The sequence below is a fragment of the Scyliorhinus torazame genome, chromosome 19 (genome assembly GCF_047496885.1).
Source record: "Scyliorhinus torazame isolate Kashiwa2021f chromosome 19, sScyTor2.1, whole genome shotgun sequence".
In the NCBI taxonomy this organism is placed as follows: Eukaryota; Metazoa; Chordata; class Chondrichthyes; order Carcharhiniformes; family Scyliorhinidae; genus Scyliorhinus; species Scyliorhinus torazame.
Window position 1 is genome coordinate 67,781,977 of NC_092725.1, and position 15,298 is coordinate 67,797,274.

The following is a 15,298-nucleotide window of genomic DNA, read 5'->3' on the forward strand; positions in this document are numbered from 1 at the left end:
AACAAAGAAGAACAAAAAACTTGTATTTATATAATTTTCATGATCTCAGAATGACCCTCCAGCACTTTACCAAAGTAAATGAAGTACTTTAATGAAGCATGCTTGAAGTGTAATCACTGTAGTAATGTACAAAACACATGTAGGAGAAGAGTGATACTTGGAATAGACCTTGTAAGATTCCATCCCAGTGAAAATATACGAGTAAAGATATTTGGATTGGGAAGTTATTCCTGCTTTCTACATTTTAAAAACATTGTGCTATTAGGTGAATTGACAAGTTTATTCTAAGGCAGCCAAATCAGGGGTAAGGATTACTCGCCCATTGTCTGGACAGATCCAACAAAACTAGTAAGGCTTGACACCATCCAGAACAAAGCATCCCACTTGATTGGTACCCCTTCCACTAACTTAAACACTCACTTTCCTTCGCCACTGGCGCACCGTGGCTGCAATGTGTGCCATCTACAAGCTTCTTCCAAAACTGCAACCTCTACCACTTGGAAGAACAAAAGGTCCAAAGGCAAATGGGAACACCACCACCTGCAGGTTCACCTCCAAGTCACACACCATCCTGACTTGGAAATATATTGCCGATCCTTCACTGTCACTGGGTCAAAATTCTGGAACTTAATCCCGAACATCACTGTGGGTGTACCTTTACTACAGCATGATGGCACAGTAATTCACACTGCTGTCTCACAGCACCAGGAACCCGGGTTTCATTCCAGCCTTGGGTGACTGTGTGGAGTTTGTGCACTCTCCCCGTGTCTGTGTGGGAGTTCCAGTTTCCTCCCACAGACCAAAGGTGTGCAGTATAGGTAGATTGGCCATGCTAAATTGCCCCTTAGTGTCTAAAGGTTAGGTGGATTACGGGGTTAGGGCAGGGATTGGGCATATGTGGGGTGCTCTTTCGGGGCAAACTCGATGGCGATTCTATGATTGCAGGAAGTACAGCGGTTCAAGAACGTGGCTCGCCGTCAACTTTTGAAAGACAGTTAAGACTGCGTAAACAGAAACACCCACATTCTATGCATGAATAAAAATAATAAAAATGGGGCTGCACTCAGGATTTAAAAGAATTAGTTTAAGGATTTAACCTATTTTATGCAGACAAATGGCAGAAAATGAAGACCGCACCCAGGAAACTGAAGAACAAAACAATGCATCTGAGGAAGAGGACCTTACTGATCCAGCCATAGAAATTAATGAAGTGGCGGAAGCGGGCCCTCCTGAAGAGCCAGCAGATGGAAAAGCTGATACAAAGCATTATACTATTGAGTCACCTTCAGGTAAAACTGACTATAAAATATCTTCAACTAAACTATTACTTATAACTAAAAACTTGCAGTTTTCTAGGATGATACAGTCATTTTACTACTGCACAGTGAGATTGATAGTTGGAAAATGGGAAATAGGGAGAAGGAATTTGCAAATAGGATTAAAAGGATAACTCCTTCATTACTAACACATTTGACAAGGCCAAATGCGCTACCTCTGTTCCTACATTTCTATCCCATGCAACCTGCAGATCATTTGCTAAATATTTTATTTTCCTGTACTTTTCCTTCTGAAAAATGAAGCTGTGGGAAGAATCTACTGCTGCATGTTACTCCCTTACCATCTATAGCTTAGCAAATCATGGATGAAAACAGATACCATTCTGCACAGCAAAGAATGCAAAAGGAATTTAATTCAGCGCTCAATAATAGAAAACCACTGTTTCATTCAGCTTCATGCTACCAGATAGAATATTAATAACGTAAATGTTAATGTGTCCACAAGTATTGCATGAGAGTAGTGACAGATTCTTTTTAATTGATTTGAACATTTTTATTTTTCAGTTAATTTCTTCTCACTTTCCTTTTAGCCATTTGATGCAATATGTCATTCCCTGATTGGGAACAGAAGCAAATATACTGGGTGGGATTCTCTGATCCTGAGGCTAAGCCTTGACGCCGTCGTAAACGCCGTTGCGTTTCTCGACGGTGTCAACATAGCCTCGAGCAGAAATTCTGACCCCTACAGGAGGCCAGCATGGCACTGGAGCGACCCACGCCGCTCCAGCTGCTGATCCCCGGCGTCAGATGGGCGCTACGGGTCTGTGCATGCGCAGTGGGACCAGCGCCAATGCACGCATGTGCAGTGGCTCCCTTCTCCGCGCCAGCCCCGACGCAACATAACGTGGGGCTACAGGGGCTGGCGCGGAACAAAAGAGGCCCCCAGCCCGAGAGGCCGGCCCGCCGATCGGTAGGCCCCAATCGTGGGCCAGGCCACAGCGGAGGCCCCCCAACCCCTCCCCCCGGGGTTGGATCCCCCTCCCCTCCAACCGGGCTGCCCCAGATGCATCCACGCCGAGGTTCCGCCAGGTAAGAGCAGGTGTGAATGGCGCTGGTGGGACTCGGCTTTTTTTGTGTGGCCACTCGGACCAACCCGGGCCGAGAATCGCCGGGGGGGTGGGGGGGCCAGAGAGCGGCCCCCGACCGCGCCGGCGCCAATGGCGCCGATTCTCCACTCTCCGGAGAATCAGCGGACCGGAGTCGGGGCGGCGTGGCAAGATTCGCGCTGGTCCTGGCGATTCTCCGGCCCGGAGGTGCATGAGATCCACAAGGCATAGCTGTGTAAGAAAAGCAGAACTTTGTTTCATTACAATTGGGCAAATTAATTGCTGTTTTTTTATGTGACTTTAGATTGACCAAATGAATATACCTTGCTTTAACCGATAGTCGAGCTTGTCACTCTAATACAGTGATGGGCAACCTTGGTGAGTGAGTGGGCCGCATGAGTAGCCCCCCTTCATCTCAGTGGGCTACTAAATTGAAATTCGACATGTTCACTAACTATGATCCTTGAATAAGATTGAATACATTTAATACACGCTGAATATTTCACCACAAGGTATAGAAAACGCATATATTCATAGAATTGTCATCCACTTCAAGTGGTAAAACTAAAATAACTATTTACTCTTGATTGGATGCCGAGGGACCGCACAGTTCTCTTAGTCAATGTTGTGTGCAGTCAGCAATCACCTCACTTCTCATGCCCTTGCTTTCCATATGTATCACCGGTAGGAAAAAGCTGCTCAGGTAGAAACCAGCAGAATGTGGCAACACTGCATGTGGGCAACAGTCAACTAAACGTCTTGTGGGCCATACTCCGACCCTGATGGGCCATTTGATGCCCCCGGGCCGCAGGTTGCCCACCACTGCTCCACCACTATCTCATTAGTACAGTGAGGGCTTAGCTAAGCAAACATTTGGGACCTTCCCGACCCAAATTCAAATCTGAGGGAGTAACTTTGGTTGAGAATTATTTATGAGTTATTTGCTAAAAGAACAATACCATTGGTTGACTGGAATCCACTTTTATTGAAAGCCAATGGGCAATGCTTACTTCTCATAGGTTTAAGGGAACAGTTCACAAATCTGTCACCTCTGTCTACTTTTCAGAATTTTAAGGCTAGCACAAAAAAGTCACCTCAAACATAGCATCAAAGAATGAAACTGGAATCAATGGTCTTTTGTCAGGGAGGGCGGTAGCGTAGTGGTATTGTTACTGAATCTTCACCATGTGCTGAGTGCATAGACTGGTTAGGACAGGCATAGGTCTTTAGTTTAATCTAACATCGCGTTAACCCACAGTGAAAGTATGTTTAACAGTTTCTAGCTTAATAAAATAGTGTTGCACTATTTTAAGTGTTGGTGGCCTGTATGTGTTCCACGGATCCAGAGCACCCAACACATCAATCGGAACCTGAACGATTATGCCACCGCTTCATTCCAGGGCTCGAGCGGGGACTTGTGAGGCATATCACAACCTACAGTACACAAGTGCATCCATGAAGTCACGGATGCCCTGTATGCCCGGGCAGCCGACTACATAAACATTGATCTGGACCAGACCCACCAAAATACCCAGGCAGAGGATTCTCCGCCATCGCTGGGATGCCCCAGATTCAGGGGGTAATAGATGGCATGCATGTTGCCTTGCGCACACCGGGGAGTCAGCGAGCACCCTCCATTAACAGGAAGGGGTTCCACTTCCTGAATGTTCAACTTGTGTGAGACTACTACCTCTCGATCATGCATGTGAAGCGTGCGTGACAGCTACATGCTGGGACACTCAAGGATCCCCGGAATCTTTGAGGACCACCCCAGGATGACATGTTGACTCTTGGTAAGGGGTACCCACTGAGGTCCTGGCTGATGTCGCCAGTGCGGAAGCCAGTCGGAGAGACATGTTGCCATCTGTGCTGTCATTGAGCAGTGCATCGGACTGCTCAAAATGTGGATCGAATGCCTGGACCATTCTGGTGCTGGTGCTGAGAGGGTCTCACACCTTGTGATGGTCTGTTGTGCCCTCCACAACCTGGCACAGCAACAGGGTGGCGTTCTGGAGTGGAAGAGGGCCATGTCGTCTGAGGAGGGGCCGGATCAGGAGGGACTGGAGGACAAGCCTGGGGCAGACCCACGGGTGCAGCCAGAGGGAGGAGGACAGTTGATGGCGGCGAAGGTCCGGCATGCCCCTTTCGGCCAGGGAGGCCCTCATCCTCGCCCACCTCATAGGACAGGGCTTTGTCCATCATCTCCACCCCCCCCCCCCCCCCCGCCTCCTGTCCACTAGTGTTGCCCACCGACATCTCTGCGGTTGCAGAGCGTGGGGATGATAGCTGTGATGCATCGATGGTGTCACCCTCGGAGCTCTCGAACCCCGAATGGCCCGACTCCAGTTGATCCTGTGAGCAAATGGACATGCGATCAGTGAAAGGGAAGGACCATTTCATCTGAACAATTCACTTGGGTCAGGTCATTTGGATGAAGAAGCAGTGGATCCTCACCTCCTGTGGTGCAGGCAAACTCACTGTTGGTGACTGCACTACCCTTGGACAACCCCGTGATCTCCAGGGCCAGAGGGGGGTGAGATTTCTGATGTCTGGCACCCCGCTGCCCATTTGGGCCCTTGCCTGCTTAATATCTGCTAACTTGTTCTGCAGGGACAAAGAAAGAGCATTGTGAGCCACACGCTTAATGCACCGGAGGGGGGTGTTCTATGGCAGGTAACATGTGTGGGAACCGTTCCTGCGCAGGGGTAGATTGTGCTGGGGCACAGGTGCAGTAATATTCCTGGTGGGGGGGGGGGTTGTTTGTGTGGCGTGGAGTGCAGCCCCCGACTGTTTGTAAGGGGTTTAGGGTGGTGGCAGGCGGGACTGATGCCAAGGTGCTGGTGTCAACTTACCTGTTCAGCCCTGTAGAGCTCGTTGGGTTCTTCCTGCACTGGATGGAGGTCCTCCTGATCTCTGTGCCTAAATTGATAGCTGCTGCCACTGCATCCCAGGCGGCATTGCCAGCCCTGTGGCTGGTCCTCCGACCCTCTTTGGGGAACAGGGGGCGGGATTCTCCGACCCCCCCGCCGCGTCGGAGAATCGCCGGGGGCTGGCGTGAATCCCGCCCCCGCCGGTTGCCGAATTCTCTGGCAACGGATATTCGGCGGGGGCAGGAATCGCACAGCGCCGGTTGGCGGGCCCCCCCACGGCGATTCTCCGGCCCGCGATGGGCCGATGTCCCGCCGCTGTCAACCCACGCCAGCCGGCATGGATTGAACCACCTTTGGAACTGCGGGACACGGTGGTGCGGGCAGGCTCCGGGGTCCTGGGGGGGGCCCCGGGGGGTGCCCCCACGGAAGCCTGGCCCGCAATCGGGGCCCACCGATCCGCGGGCGGGCCTGTGCCGTGGGGGCACTCTTTTCCTTCCGCCTTCGCCATGGTCTCCACTATGGCGGAGGGGGAAGAGACCCCCCTCCACTGCGCATGTGCGAGGATGCCGTGAGCGGCTGCTGACGCTCCCGCGCATGCGCCGCCCGGCAAAGTCAGTTTCGCGCCAGCTGGCGGGGCACCAAAGGCCTTTCCCGCCAGCTGGCGGGGCGGAAATCAGTCCGGCGCGGGCCTAGCCCCTCAAGGTGAGGGCTCGGCCTCTCAAGATGCGGAGACTTCCGCACCTTTGGGGCGGCGCGATGCCTGACTGATTCGCGCCGTTTTTGGCGCCGGTCGGCGGACATCGCGCCGATATCGGAGAATCCCGCCCAGGGTGTCCCATCTCACCGCCACATCATCCAGCAGCCTGACCAGGTTAGCAACCCTGAAGTGTGGAGCAGGTCTACGGGGTGGCATGGCTGTGAACTTACTGCAGTGTGTTCGGAGGGAGCAGCTCCCCATGTTAGCGAGGTGCTAAGCGCGCGGTCCAAACAAATCAGCTGGCAGGACATCCATTTTCACCGCAAAGCTCGTGGGGATCATTTCCTGCCCGAAGTGCCATTAAATATTGGACGCTGTCTTGCTGGATTGGCTGCTGTCGGGAAGCATTCAGGAAATCAGGCCCGAAAGGACATAGAACTTCTCCCATTAAATCATGCCCAAATCTTTATTTTACGTAAATTAGTCATGGATCCAAAGGTTATGCCTCATCTCAATTGAGTTTGTATTAAATCCATGTTTAAAGAGAGGGGAGAATTTAGCACATGTCCTGTTTCAGTAGCCAATGTTCCAAATTAAGCATTCTTTGTTCTCTGAGACATGCAATTGTTTAACTACAAATTGTGCAGAACAAAAGAACACTCAGGATCAAAAATGACGTTTGACAATGAACTCAAGGGATATCTAGTCCAAAAACTGTGGCATCCCTAAATGTGATATTGAAATGTCAGATGAAAATTCTCAAACAATAGAAAGTCTAATTTTGTAGAACTGTAGAAATTCAGCACAAGGAGATAATTATCTACCTGTCCATGTTCTAAAACCGCATTCCTATTTTTATATTAAATGTCTTTAAGTTGATCCTGAGATCAGAAATTTCACGTGATAATGATATATATATATATTATATTTATATGTGTGTATATATATATATATATATATATATGTATATATATTCTGCCACTTCACCTAACAGTATACACACAATCCAAATATGCATGCTAACCTTTTCTTAAGTGGATGGACAAATTTTCTCCCAAATATACTGTATTTCCAAAGTCATACATTTCACCCTACCTTGTAAGTATGATAACCTATTTTCTTTCTCCTTTTCATACTTGATGCTACACCATGATACAAATGAATTGATTTGCTGCAATAGGAAGTTCTGAATTTGCAAGTTATAATGTGGAAGAATCATCTGTATCTGTAGCTACTCTGACTGATGAAGAAACAGCAAATAAAACATCACAAGAGACTGTGTCACTAGATGTTGCTCGCGGTCCAACAGGTATTGTTGTTTGCTAATAGAATAAAATTAGAGCTCGTGGACTAGTAAAGTTTTGTTTTTCAAATTACTGGTGACATTTCAGTTGAAGGATTGTGGGTCGATATGTCCATACTAATTCAGATATGTGGCATTTCCATGGAAATGGTTATCATTAATATTTTCTCAGAGTTTTGTCATTTTTCCGACTGCATCCTTTTGGAGTCCTTTTGGAGTCTTGCATCACCTCCATTCAATACTGGATAAGTGCACCGTTTCCACTTACTACATGGTAACTAGCTGCAGCTCAGAGTGGTTCACCTTATTTTTGGCAAATTGTAGGTCTCTCTTGCAATTGGGTTGGACCACGAGAAGCTTGTGGGGAATTGTTGACTCAAATCCATGACACAGAATTGAGCTATCACTGTAATCGATTGTCAATTGATTTTTCTGGATCATTCAATTATTTTTATCTGAGATGAGGTGGGGGTAGATTTCAGTCATGTCTGAAGATATAGGTTTTTAGGGGGCCTTTTAAGGTCGACCGAAAATAGCAAAATTATTCTGTTCGAATTCTAGAGAGCAAGAATATTTTGACTGAAAGTGCAGCATCCTTTGATAGAAATAAGGGACAGAGACATCAAGGAAGAGGTTTTGGCAGGAATATATGGCTGGAAAAGGTTCAGATTGATGCGAGCACAGCCGTAACTGTGCAAGTATCTTAATTTGTCTCAAATTAATTTGGTGGAGTAGAAGATTCTGAACCAGTTATTGATGACATGGAATGTAGGGTATGTGGGACTTAATGCAATAGGATACTAAAATTTATGTAGACAAGAAGTTGGGAGGCTGACAACAAAACTAGCAAAGGAATCAATTTGGGTATGGGCATGCCAATCCACTGTGCCCTAATCCTCTATCTGATAGGTTTCTTTTTGATTGATGTTGTTAGACTGTCCACGTCCTCCACCCCACCTCCCTAGATCCTCCTTGCAAAGTAAATGGCTTTCCAAGCAGGTTAAAGGGAGGGACAGAGGGGCTGGTTTTGGGAAGGACCATTAAGGAGGGGTATGAGTTGAGGTGAACAGGGATAAGCACTTATCTCTCAAATTACATAGCAACGAGGTGACTTGCTTCCTTTATGCAGCTGATTGGGGAATCAGCATGGCGAGACTAGTTGTAGCCATCTAAAATGGCCACCTTCAAAGGACAATGGGAATTGTGGTCAACTGGGACACAGCCTCTGTGTGTTGTGCAAAGAAGCCAGACCTGGCCGAAACTTGCACCCATTAAAAGTCAATCACCATTTACCCCAGGAAAATAGAATTTGAATCAAGGAACTACAACAGTAGTAGACTAACCGGCTCCACTTCCCTTATTTAGAAAGGCCTACGTGCCTGGGACAATGACAGCTAGGACCCACCCAGTCACCGAGGTATCCGCCCCTTAATTGGCCAGGATCAATGAGGGTGATCGAAACCCTATCGATCTTTTGGATCTGGAGTTTGGACCGCCCAAAAGAGCGCAAAAGAGAAGAAGGATAAGAAGCCCTGAGCACTAGGGATCGGCCTCTTGTGGACCGGCCTGTGTGCGACCAATTGCAGCATATCAACTAGCCAAGTTCAAGGACCCGCAATCGCTACCTGAAGGACGAGCCCAACCGAGACAAACCTGAAGACTTCCAACCGACTCACGCCTTATCTCGCACAGAGCCGGTCACCCCGAAGTTAAGTAAAGGTCATCTTAGTTATTAGGTTTAGTTTAGTGCGTAGCCGTGTGAATCATTGCACATAAAACAAGTGTGTTTGTTAATAATCTGTCTTTTGAACTAATATACTGGTTGTGTGGTAATTCGGTCAATATAAGAAACAGCTTGTGGTTCATATAGAAATAAAGAAGTCAACATTGTAGACACAAAGATATCCCACAAATCAATAGGGATGTATGTAATCCTCTTAATTTCTGTGATAATATGCCCAACATCTCAGTGTGCCGATCAATCTGGTTTTATTTAATTAAATTATGTTTGGGATGAATGGCTTTCAATATCCAGCATTTATTCTATCTTATTCTCATTCACATGGAACAGAAGATTCTGAAACTGTAGGCCATGATGCAGGAGAAGGTCCAACTGTTGAAGCCACAGGGGACCAAACAGCAGGAGTACAGGCCATTGCAACACAAGAGGCAGTGTCACCAGACCGTGTTGATATCACCAAACCAGGTAATATTGACATTTTCAGAGAATGTAACACGGTGTTCATATCTATTATTTTACAATTTCCAGGTTGCTCGGTATCTTTCTCATTACTGGTGACATATAATGAACAAATTCCACGTGATATTGTCTTTGTATTGAGTACGATATATTTTATAATCTTTTAAATCAGTTTTTAATGATGATTTAAAAATCCTGTTTTTTTTGGGGGGGGGGCGTGGTTAGCATTAAAGACGAGATGAATATCAGTAGAAATAATTTAAAACCAAAACCAAAGCCTTAAATGATGAGGGTAAAAAGTGAGAGATTAATCACAATACTATTGTACAAACTGCAAAATTACATTTTGCATGAATTATTATACATTCCGAACTTTTAAAGTATTTTTAGCTTTGTCATGCCATGATTTTGCAGTGCTCAGTCATCCACAAATACTATAAATTATGACAACCAACAATTATTTATACAAATCATGGTCAACATTTTTATGCCTGTGCACTGAAAAGTCATTATGGCATCACACAATTAATGTTTTTAAAAACTTTGAAATGTATAATAATTCATGCAATTTATACGGCAAAATTACATATTGTGGTTATTGTATGCAAGGTGTCCATTTTGTTAATAGCAGAGTTTGAGTCATCAAGCCAAGTGAAGTGGATGATGGAAGGGGCTATAGGTGCTAACTTGCTTCAAACCTGTTGGTCGCTCTTGAAAATCGCCTTTGGACACACAAGCAACTTGTGTTTAACAAGAAAAGGATGGAACCAGCCTTGAGCTTGAGGGGAGCCGCTGGCTTCTGTAACCCTGTGCTCTTCCAACCCAAGTTATCAAAAATGGCCTTTTTGAATAAACTTAAAAGGTTTAAAGTTCCATGGCCATTGTCTTCTGCAGGCTTTATCCCTCCTGTTTTGTGCCACCTTGTCCTACAAGCAGAAAAGTATCGTTGACATGCTGGAAGAACACATAGAGTGCCGCCCAAGTGATTACCTATCTGTATCCCAGTGAGTGCAAGAGAAACAAACTTGCATCATGTAACTGGGTATTGATGGGAGTCTCCTTTGTGAGCTTACCTGTATAGGTGCTTAGGTACCAATAGTTCCCATTCAAATTTGTAACAAGTACACCTTACTGAAGAATGAACTTGCATAAGAAGCTACAATAAAGGTGCTTTTTACATGGCCTTAGGAAGCATGCAACAAGTTGAGAGGAAACTCTTCATCAACTTTGTACAGGTAAATTCTGAGTAGCCATACCATGGTAGATTATCTGAAACTGGCAAATTAATTCCTCATCTGCACTCAGTCCCTGTTAAAGTTGGTCTTTTGTGTTTACACTTTTCAACTTTTGCTATCCAGCCACTAGTAGTAGAAGCTAGAACCCGAGGGCTTGCCTCAGACTGAAAGGAGGATTGTAGCCACCTGAGTTGGCCAAGTCCCGATTTAAAATGGCGAACGGCAAAGGCTGAAGGGAAATTCAGCCAACGCAGGCAGAAACCAGCAGGTGCAGGTTTGCTGTGTATTTAACTCTGCAAAGGCCCAGACAGCATCAATACAGCGACCATCAGCATAATAATGTAGCAGCCATCTACATACTAATGAGCAATCCCCGGGAACAATAGCAACATTTGGGACAAACAAAACTAAGCCAGACTCCCCGGCGCCAGCAGGAGCCAACACAAAAGAGGTTAACGGACACCTCAAGACCGCCCATCGATCAGGGAACCGCTCCAGTATTGGAGAAATCGAACCAAGCGGTTGGAACGAAGTCCAATCACCTAGAACCAGGTATGGGGTCTGCCCCGAAAGGCGGGAAGCCCCTGGGAACTATAAAGTTAAGCCCCAAGTTCAAATCGCCCCCTCTTCTTCTTGACCGGGTCACCCAGCAACGCGAACCAACATTGACTGTGACCGGTCCAGTGGCCGCTGAGAGATCATAAGTCTTAAGTCAACGCTTGCTACGAGATAGGCGCTCCTAGCTATCAATCTGTACCAACTTCGAATTCCCCAGACTCAGAACCCGAACGAAAGGCCGTTTGTTCCCCTGACCTGGTGGGCCAGTCCGCAGCTAAGTACAGGCCTGTTAGTCGTAGAAGTAGCTTAGACGTAGAATTTGTGCACGAGTAACGATTACTGTGTATAATAAATGTGCTTTGATTTAAATCTTACTAATCGGTGTATTGAGTTATTGGTCATTACTCGAACTTGAACCTCGTGGCGGTATCATAAAGATACTTGGCGACTCGAAAGCAAAGATTATAAACAGAGCCAAGTTCACCAAAAGTTAGCAACAGGATGATGAGGCGGAATGTTTTCGGCTGGAGGATGGTGAAATGTGGAGCTCATTGCCACAGGGGCTGTGGAGGCTGGGTCACTGAATGTCTTTAAGACAGAGATGGATAGGTATTTGAATTATAGGAGGATTATGGGTTATGTGGAGAAGACAGGAGAATGGGGATGGGAAACATATCTGCCATGATTGAATGATGGAGCAGACCCGATGGACTGAGTGGCTAATTCTGTCCCTACATCTATGGTCTTATGGATAAGTGAGGGAGGCAAAATTGCCATCCTCTGGCAAACAAGGCAAAGTTCCTTTTTTTTCACTTCATGAAAGAGCAGCTCCATAAATGTGTTAATAAATGCAAATTCATTGTGAGTAGTGCATTTTTTATACCAGAAACTCAAAAGATTTCTTGACAAAAGAGATAATTTCACTATTTTTTTTTTTTAGATATATTTAGAGTGCCCATTTTTTCCAATTAAGGGGCAATTTAGCATGGCCAATCCACCTATTCTGCATATCCTTTGGGTTGTGGGGGTCATACCCACGCAGACATTGGGAGACTGTGCAAACTCCACACGGGCAGTAACCCGGGTCCGGGATTTAACCAGGGTCTTCGGTGCCGTGAGGCAGCAGTGCTAACCACTATGCCATCGTGCCGCCCATAATTTCACTATTGTATTGTTGCTACAGCCTTTGAAGGGCTATGACTGTATCAGATTGTTTTTGCCCAACTGAATAAAATCTCAGCAGGAGACCCAACCCAGTCAGGACACCATGTTGAATACTTGACCAATTGTTTAAAATTTAAGTCATTCAGCCATTCTTAATTAATGCCCTGCTTTCATAGCCTAAGTGCCAGGACAAAAATGTTACCCCTAAGGACTATACACTTGTCAAGTTACAAATAAACTACACCAAAATTTTTTTGTGCTCAAGGTGTGTGTTAAAAATGGAATCTGAAGTATGAAAACCATTTTGGAGGGTTCTAACACTTGCAGCAGCTTCCAGTGGTTAGCACTACTGCCCCACAACGCCAGGGACCGGGGTTGGGTCACTGTCTGTGTGGAGTTTCCCATGTCTGCGTGTCTTTCCTCCTGCTGCTCCGGTTTCCTCCCATAGTCCAAAGATGTGCAGGCTAGGTGGATTGGCCATGCTAAATTGCCCCTTAGTGTCCAAAAGGTTGGTGGGGTTATTGGGTTGCGGGGATAGGGTGGAGGCATAGGGTGCTCTTTCGGAGGGTCAGTGCAGCCTCATGGGCCAAACAACCTCCTACTGTAGGGTTTCTATGATTCTATGAACTAAAATTATCTTTGCCGGCTCGATGTTACTGATACCCAACCTCATACATTATTGGCCGGATGCGACTGAAGACTACAATCAGTTGCTGAACAATTAATGATATACTTATTTGATGTATATTTATCACCATAATGATGATGAAGTAATCTTTCTAGTTTCTTTCAATTTTCCGTGGAGCTTTACTAGCAAATGTAGTCAATCAGTTCCCCACACCACTGCATTGTTCTGTTGTGAAACTCTTTGATTCCTTGCTTATTTTATATTCCCTCTCATGTTTTCCATTCCAATTCTCTTCCCGTACCTGGTGGTGCACTAAGGCAGACTTTTGTCTGTTTCCATAGCTAGTAATTCCCGGAACAGGTCGCTAGTCTGTTGCCTGGGGCTTATAACTTGAAAGATGCTACTGACCAGGAGTCTACCCTACTCTCACCACCAGCCATTGTCAGGTTTGGAAAGATTTGCAGGTCGACACACTTAACGTGTTTGGCCACATTATGGACTTGGCCATCAATTTCTGGGGTGTACCAGTGTATCAGCCCATTAATCTGTGACATTAGCATATCACATCGGTTTTCAATGGATACCAGGTTTATAATAAGCTACTGTATACTGACAGCAATAGATCTGGTCAACATTTATTTTTAAGTAATATTTTCACATGACTTTTTTTCTTATTGAACTTGTTTAAACCACCGAATGCGAATAAAGACACGGCAAGAGAAGGAGTTATTATTCTTGACTGTAGCAAAATTGGTGTGGGAGAAGGCACTAAAAGTTCAGAAAGCCCTTTGCCTGCTGCGCCTGATCAATCAAATGAGAAACCAGAAGGTAATGTAAAATTTTACTTGGTAGCAAAATGTTTTTAAGTTGTTCAGTTTTACTACAGTTCAAATTATTAGCCAAGATTTATAAGAATTGTGCCTGCAGTGAGAACTGTATATTTTAACTTCTTCAGTTGTTCCAAACATAAAATATATGACTAATGTTCCTTTTTTTGTCAATTCTTGTATCCCATTCCCTTCATATTATTTTGCCAGATTTGTTGGGTTATAAAGATTTGATTACATTTTCTGAGAGAAGTGAGTTTTAAGTGACATAGCCAACATTCTTCCCTCGACTACATCAGCAACCAGAAGCAGGTTATTTTGTCAGTCAATTCAGGCTGTTTGTAGGATTTCGCTGTCCGTTAAAAAGTAGTTTGCTTTCATCCGTCCATGACAATGTAATTCATTGCATCTGAAATATTTAAAAATGTTTTTAACAGGCAAAATAAGGCATTTATTTCTGTTCCCAAGCTTCCAGCCATAGTTTTGTGCAAGTGCTGCTGAGTATTCATGAGACTTCTTTTAGGAGCTTAGTTAACAATTTTAATATTTATCCTGTATGGGATAACTACTGAGACTGGCTCATCCTGTGATGAATGATATCTGTATACACATGTACCTTTAATGCGTAGGCCCCTTTAAGACCGGGTTTGGAACCCTGGGGGCCTCCGCCTCTGGCTCCGCCCCCAGGGAACTGTATATAAGGTTATGTTCAGTAGGCAGCGTGCAGTGAGCACACTTCTCGGCAGCTGTCTGGTTCTCTGGTAATTAAAGCCTTTAAATTATCGATCTTCTCCCCTGCGTCGTAATTGAGGGTATCTCAATTTAATTACCAGACTATATCAAGATGGACAGCGGTCTAAAGCCGGAGAAGCTCAATTTGGACGCTCGGTCGCCGGAGGCCACTGAAATGTTTAAATACTGGCTCCGGTGCTTTGAGGCCTATCTGAATTCCTCCGAGACTGAAGTTGGCGGACCTCGCAAGCTGAGCTTACTACATGCCCGGGTGGGCCACCGACTATCCTCCGTGATCGAGAAAGCTATGACGTACGAAACGGCGGTTGAAATCATACGGAAGCGTTTCGTAATGCCGACAAACGAGGTAGACGCCAGACATTTGCTCTTGACTTGCCGCCAGCGCTCCGGGGAAATGCTAGATGAATACTTGGGAGAGACTCACCGCGCTCGTCAGGAACTGCGACCATAAAGAGGTGACGGCAGAAGTCCACATGAACTTACATATTCGTGATGCTTTCGTGTCCGGTATCCGATCCACGTACATCCGGCAGTGGCTCCTAGAAGATGGAGCGAAGGACCTCCAAGGCACGGTAACGCTCGCCTCTTCCCTGGAAGCGGCCCATAATCTCCGCACTTACTCCGTGGACCTTGCGAACCCCTCTCGATCCCCTCCAGACTCGGCCACGCTACAGGCCTGC

General features: G+C 45.9%; 1 protein-coding gene across 5 annotated transcripts in view; it reads left to right on the forward strand.

Moving 5' to 3' along the window:
* iqub (IQ motif and ubiquitin domain containing) overlaps window positions 1-15,298 on the forward strand; it is a 101,163-nt gene that overhangs the window by 12,618 nt on the left and 73,247 nt on the right. For 4 of the 5 annotated variants that reach the window (XM_072484467.1, XM_072484472.1, XM_072484469.1 and 1 more), the window contains exons 2-5: window positions 1,111-1,289; window positions 7,131-7,259; window positions 9,325-9,459; window positions 13,747-13,866. In XM_072484467.1, coding sequence (XP_072340568.1) covers window positions 1,115-1,289; window positions 7,131-7,259; window positions 9,325-9,459; window positions 13,747-13,866 — 559 coding nt within the window. In that variant the 5' untranslated portion in view covers window positions 1,111-1,114. The remainder of the gene's footprint in view (window positions 1-1,110; window positions 1,290-7,130; window positions 7,260-9,324; window positions 9,460-13,746; window positions 13,867-15,298) is intronic. The other variant, XM_072484470.1, reaches the window with a different exon arrangement.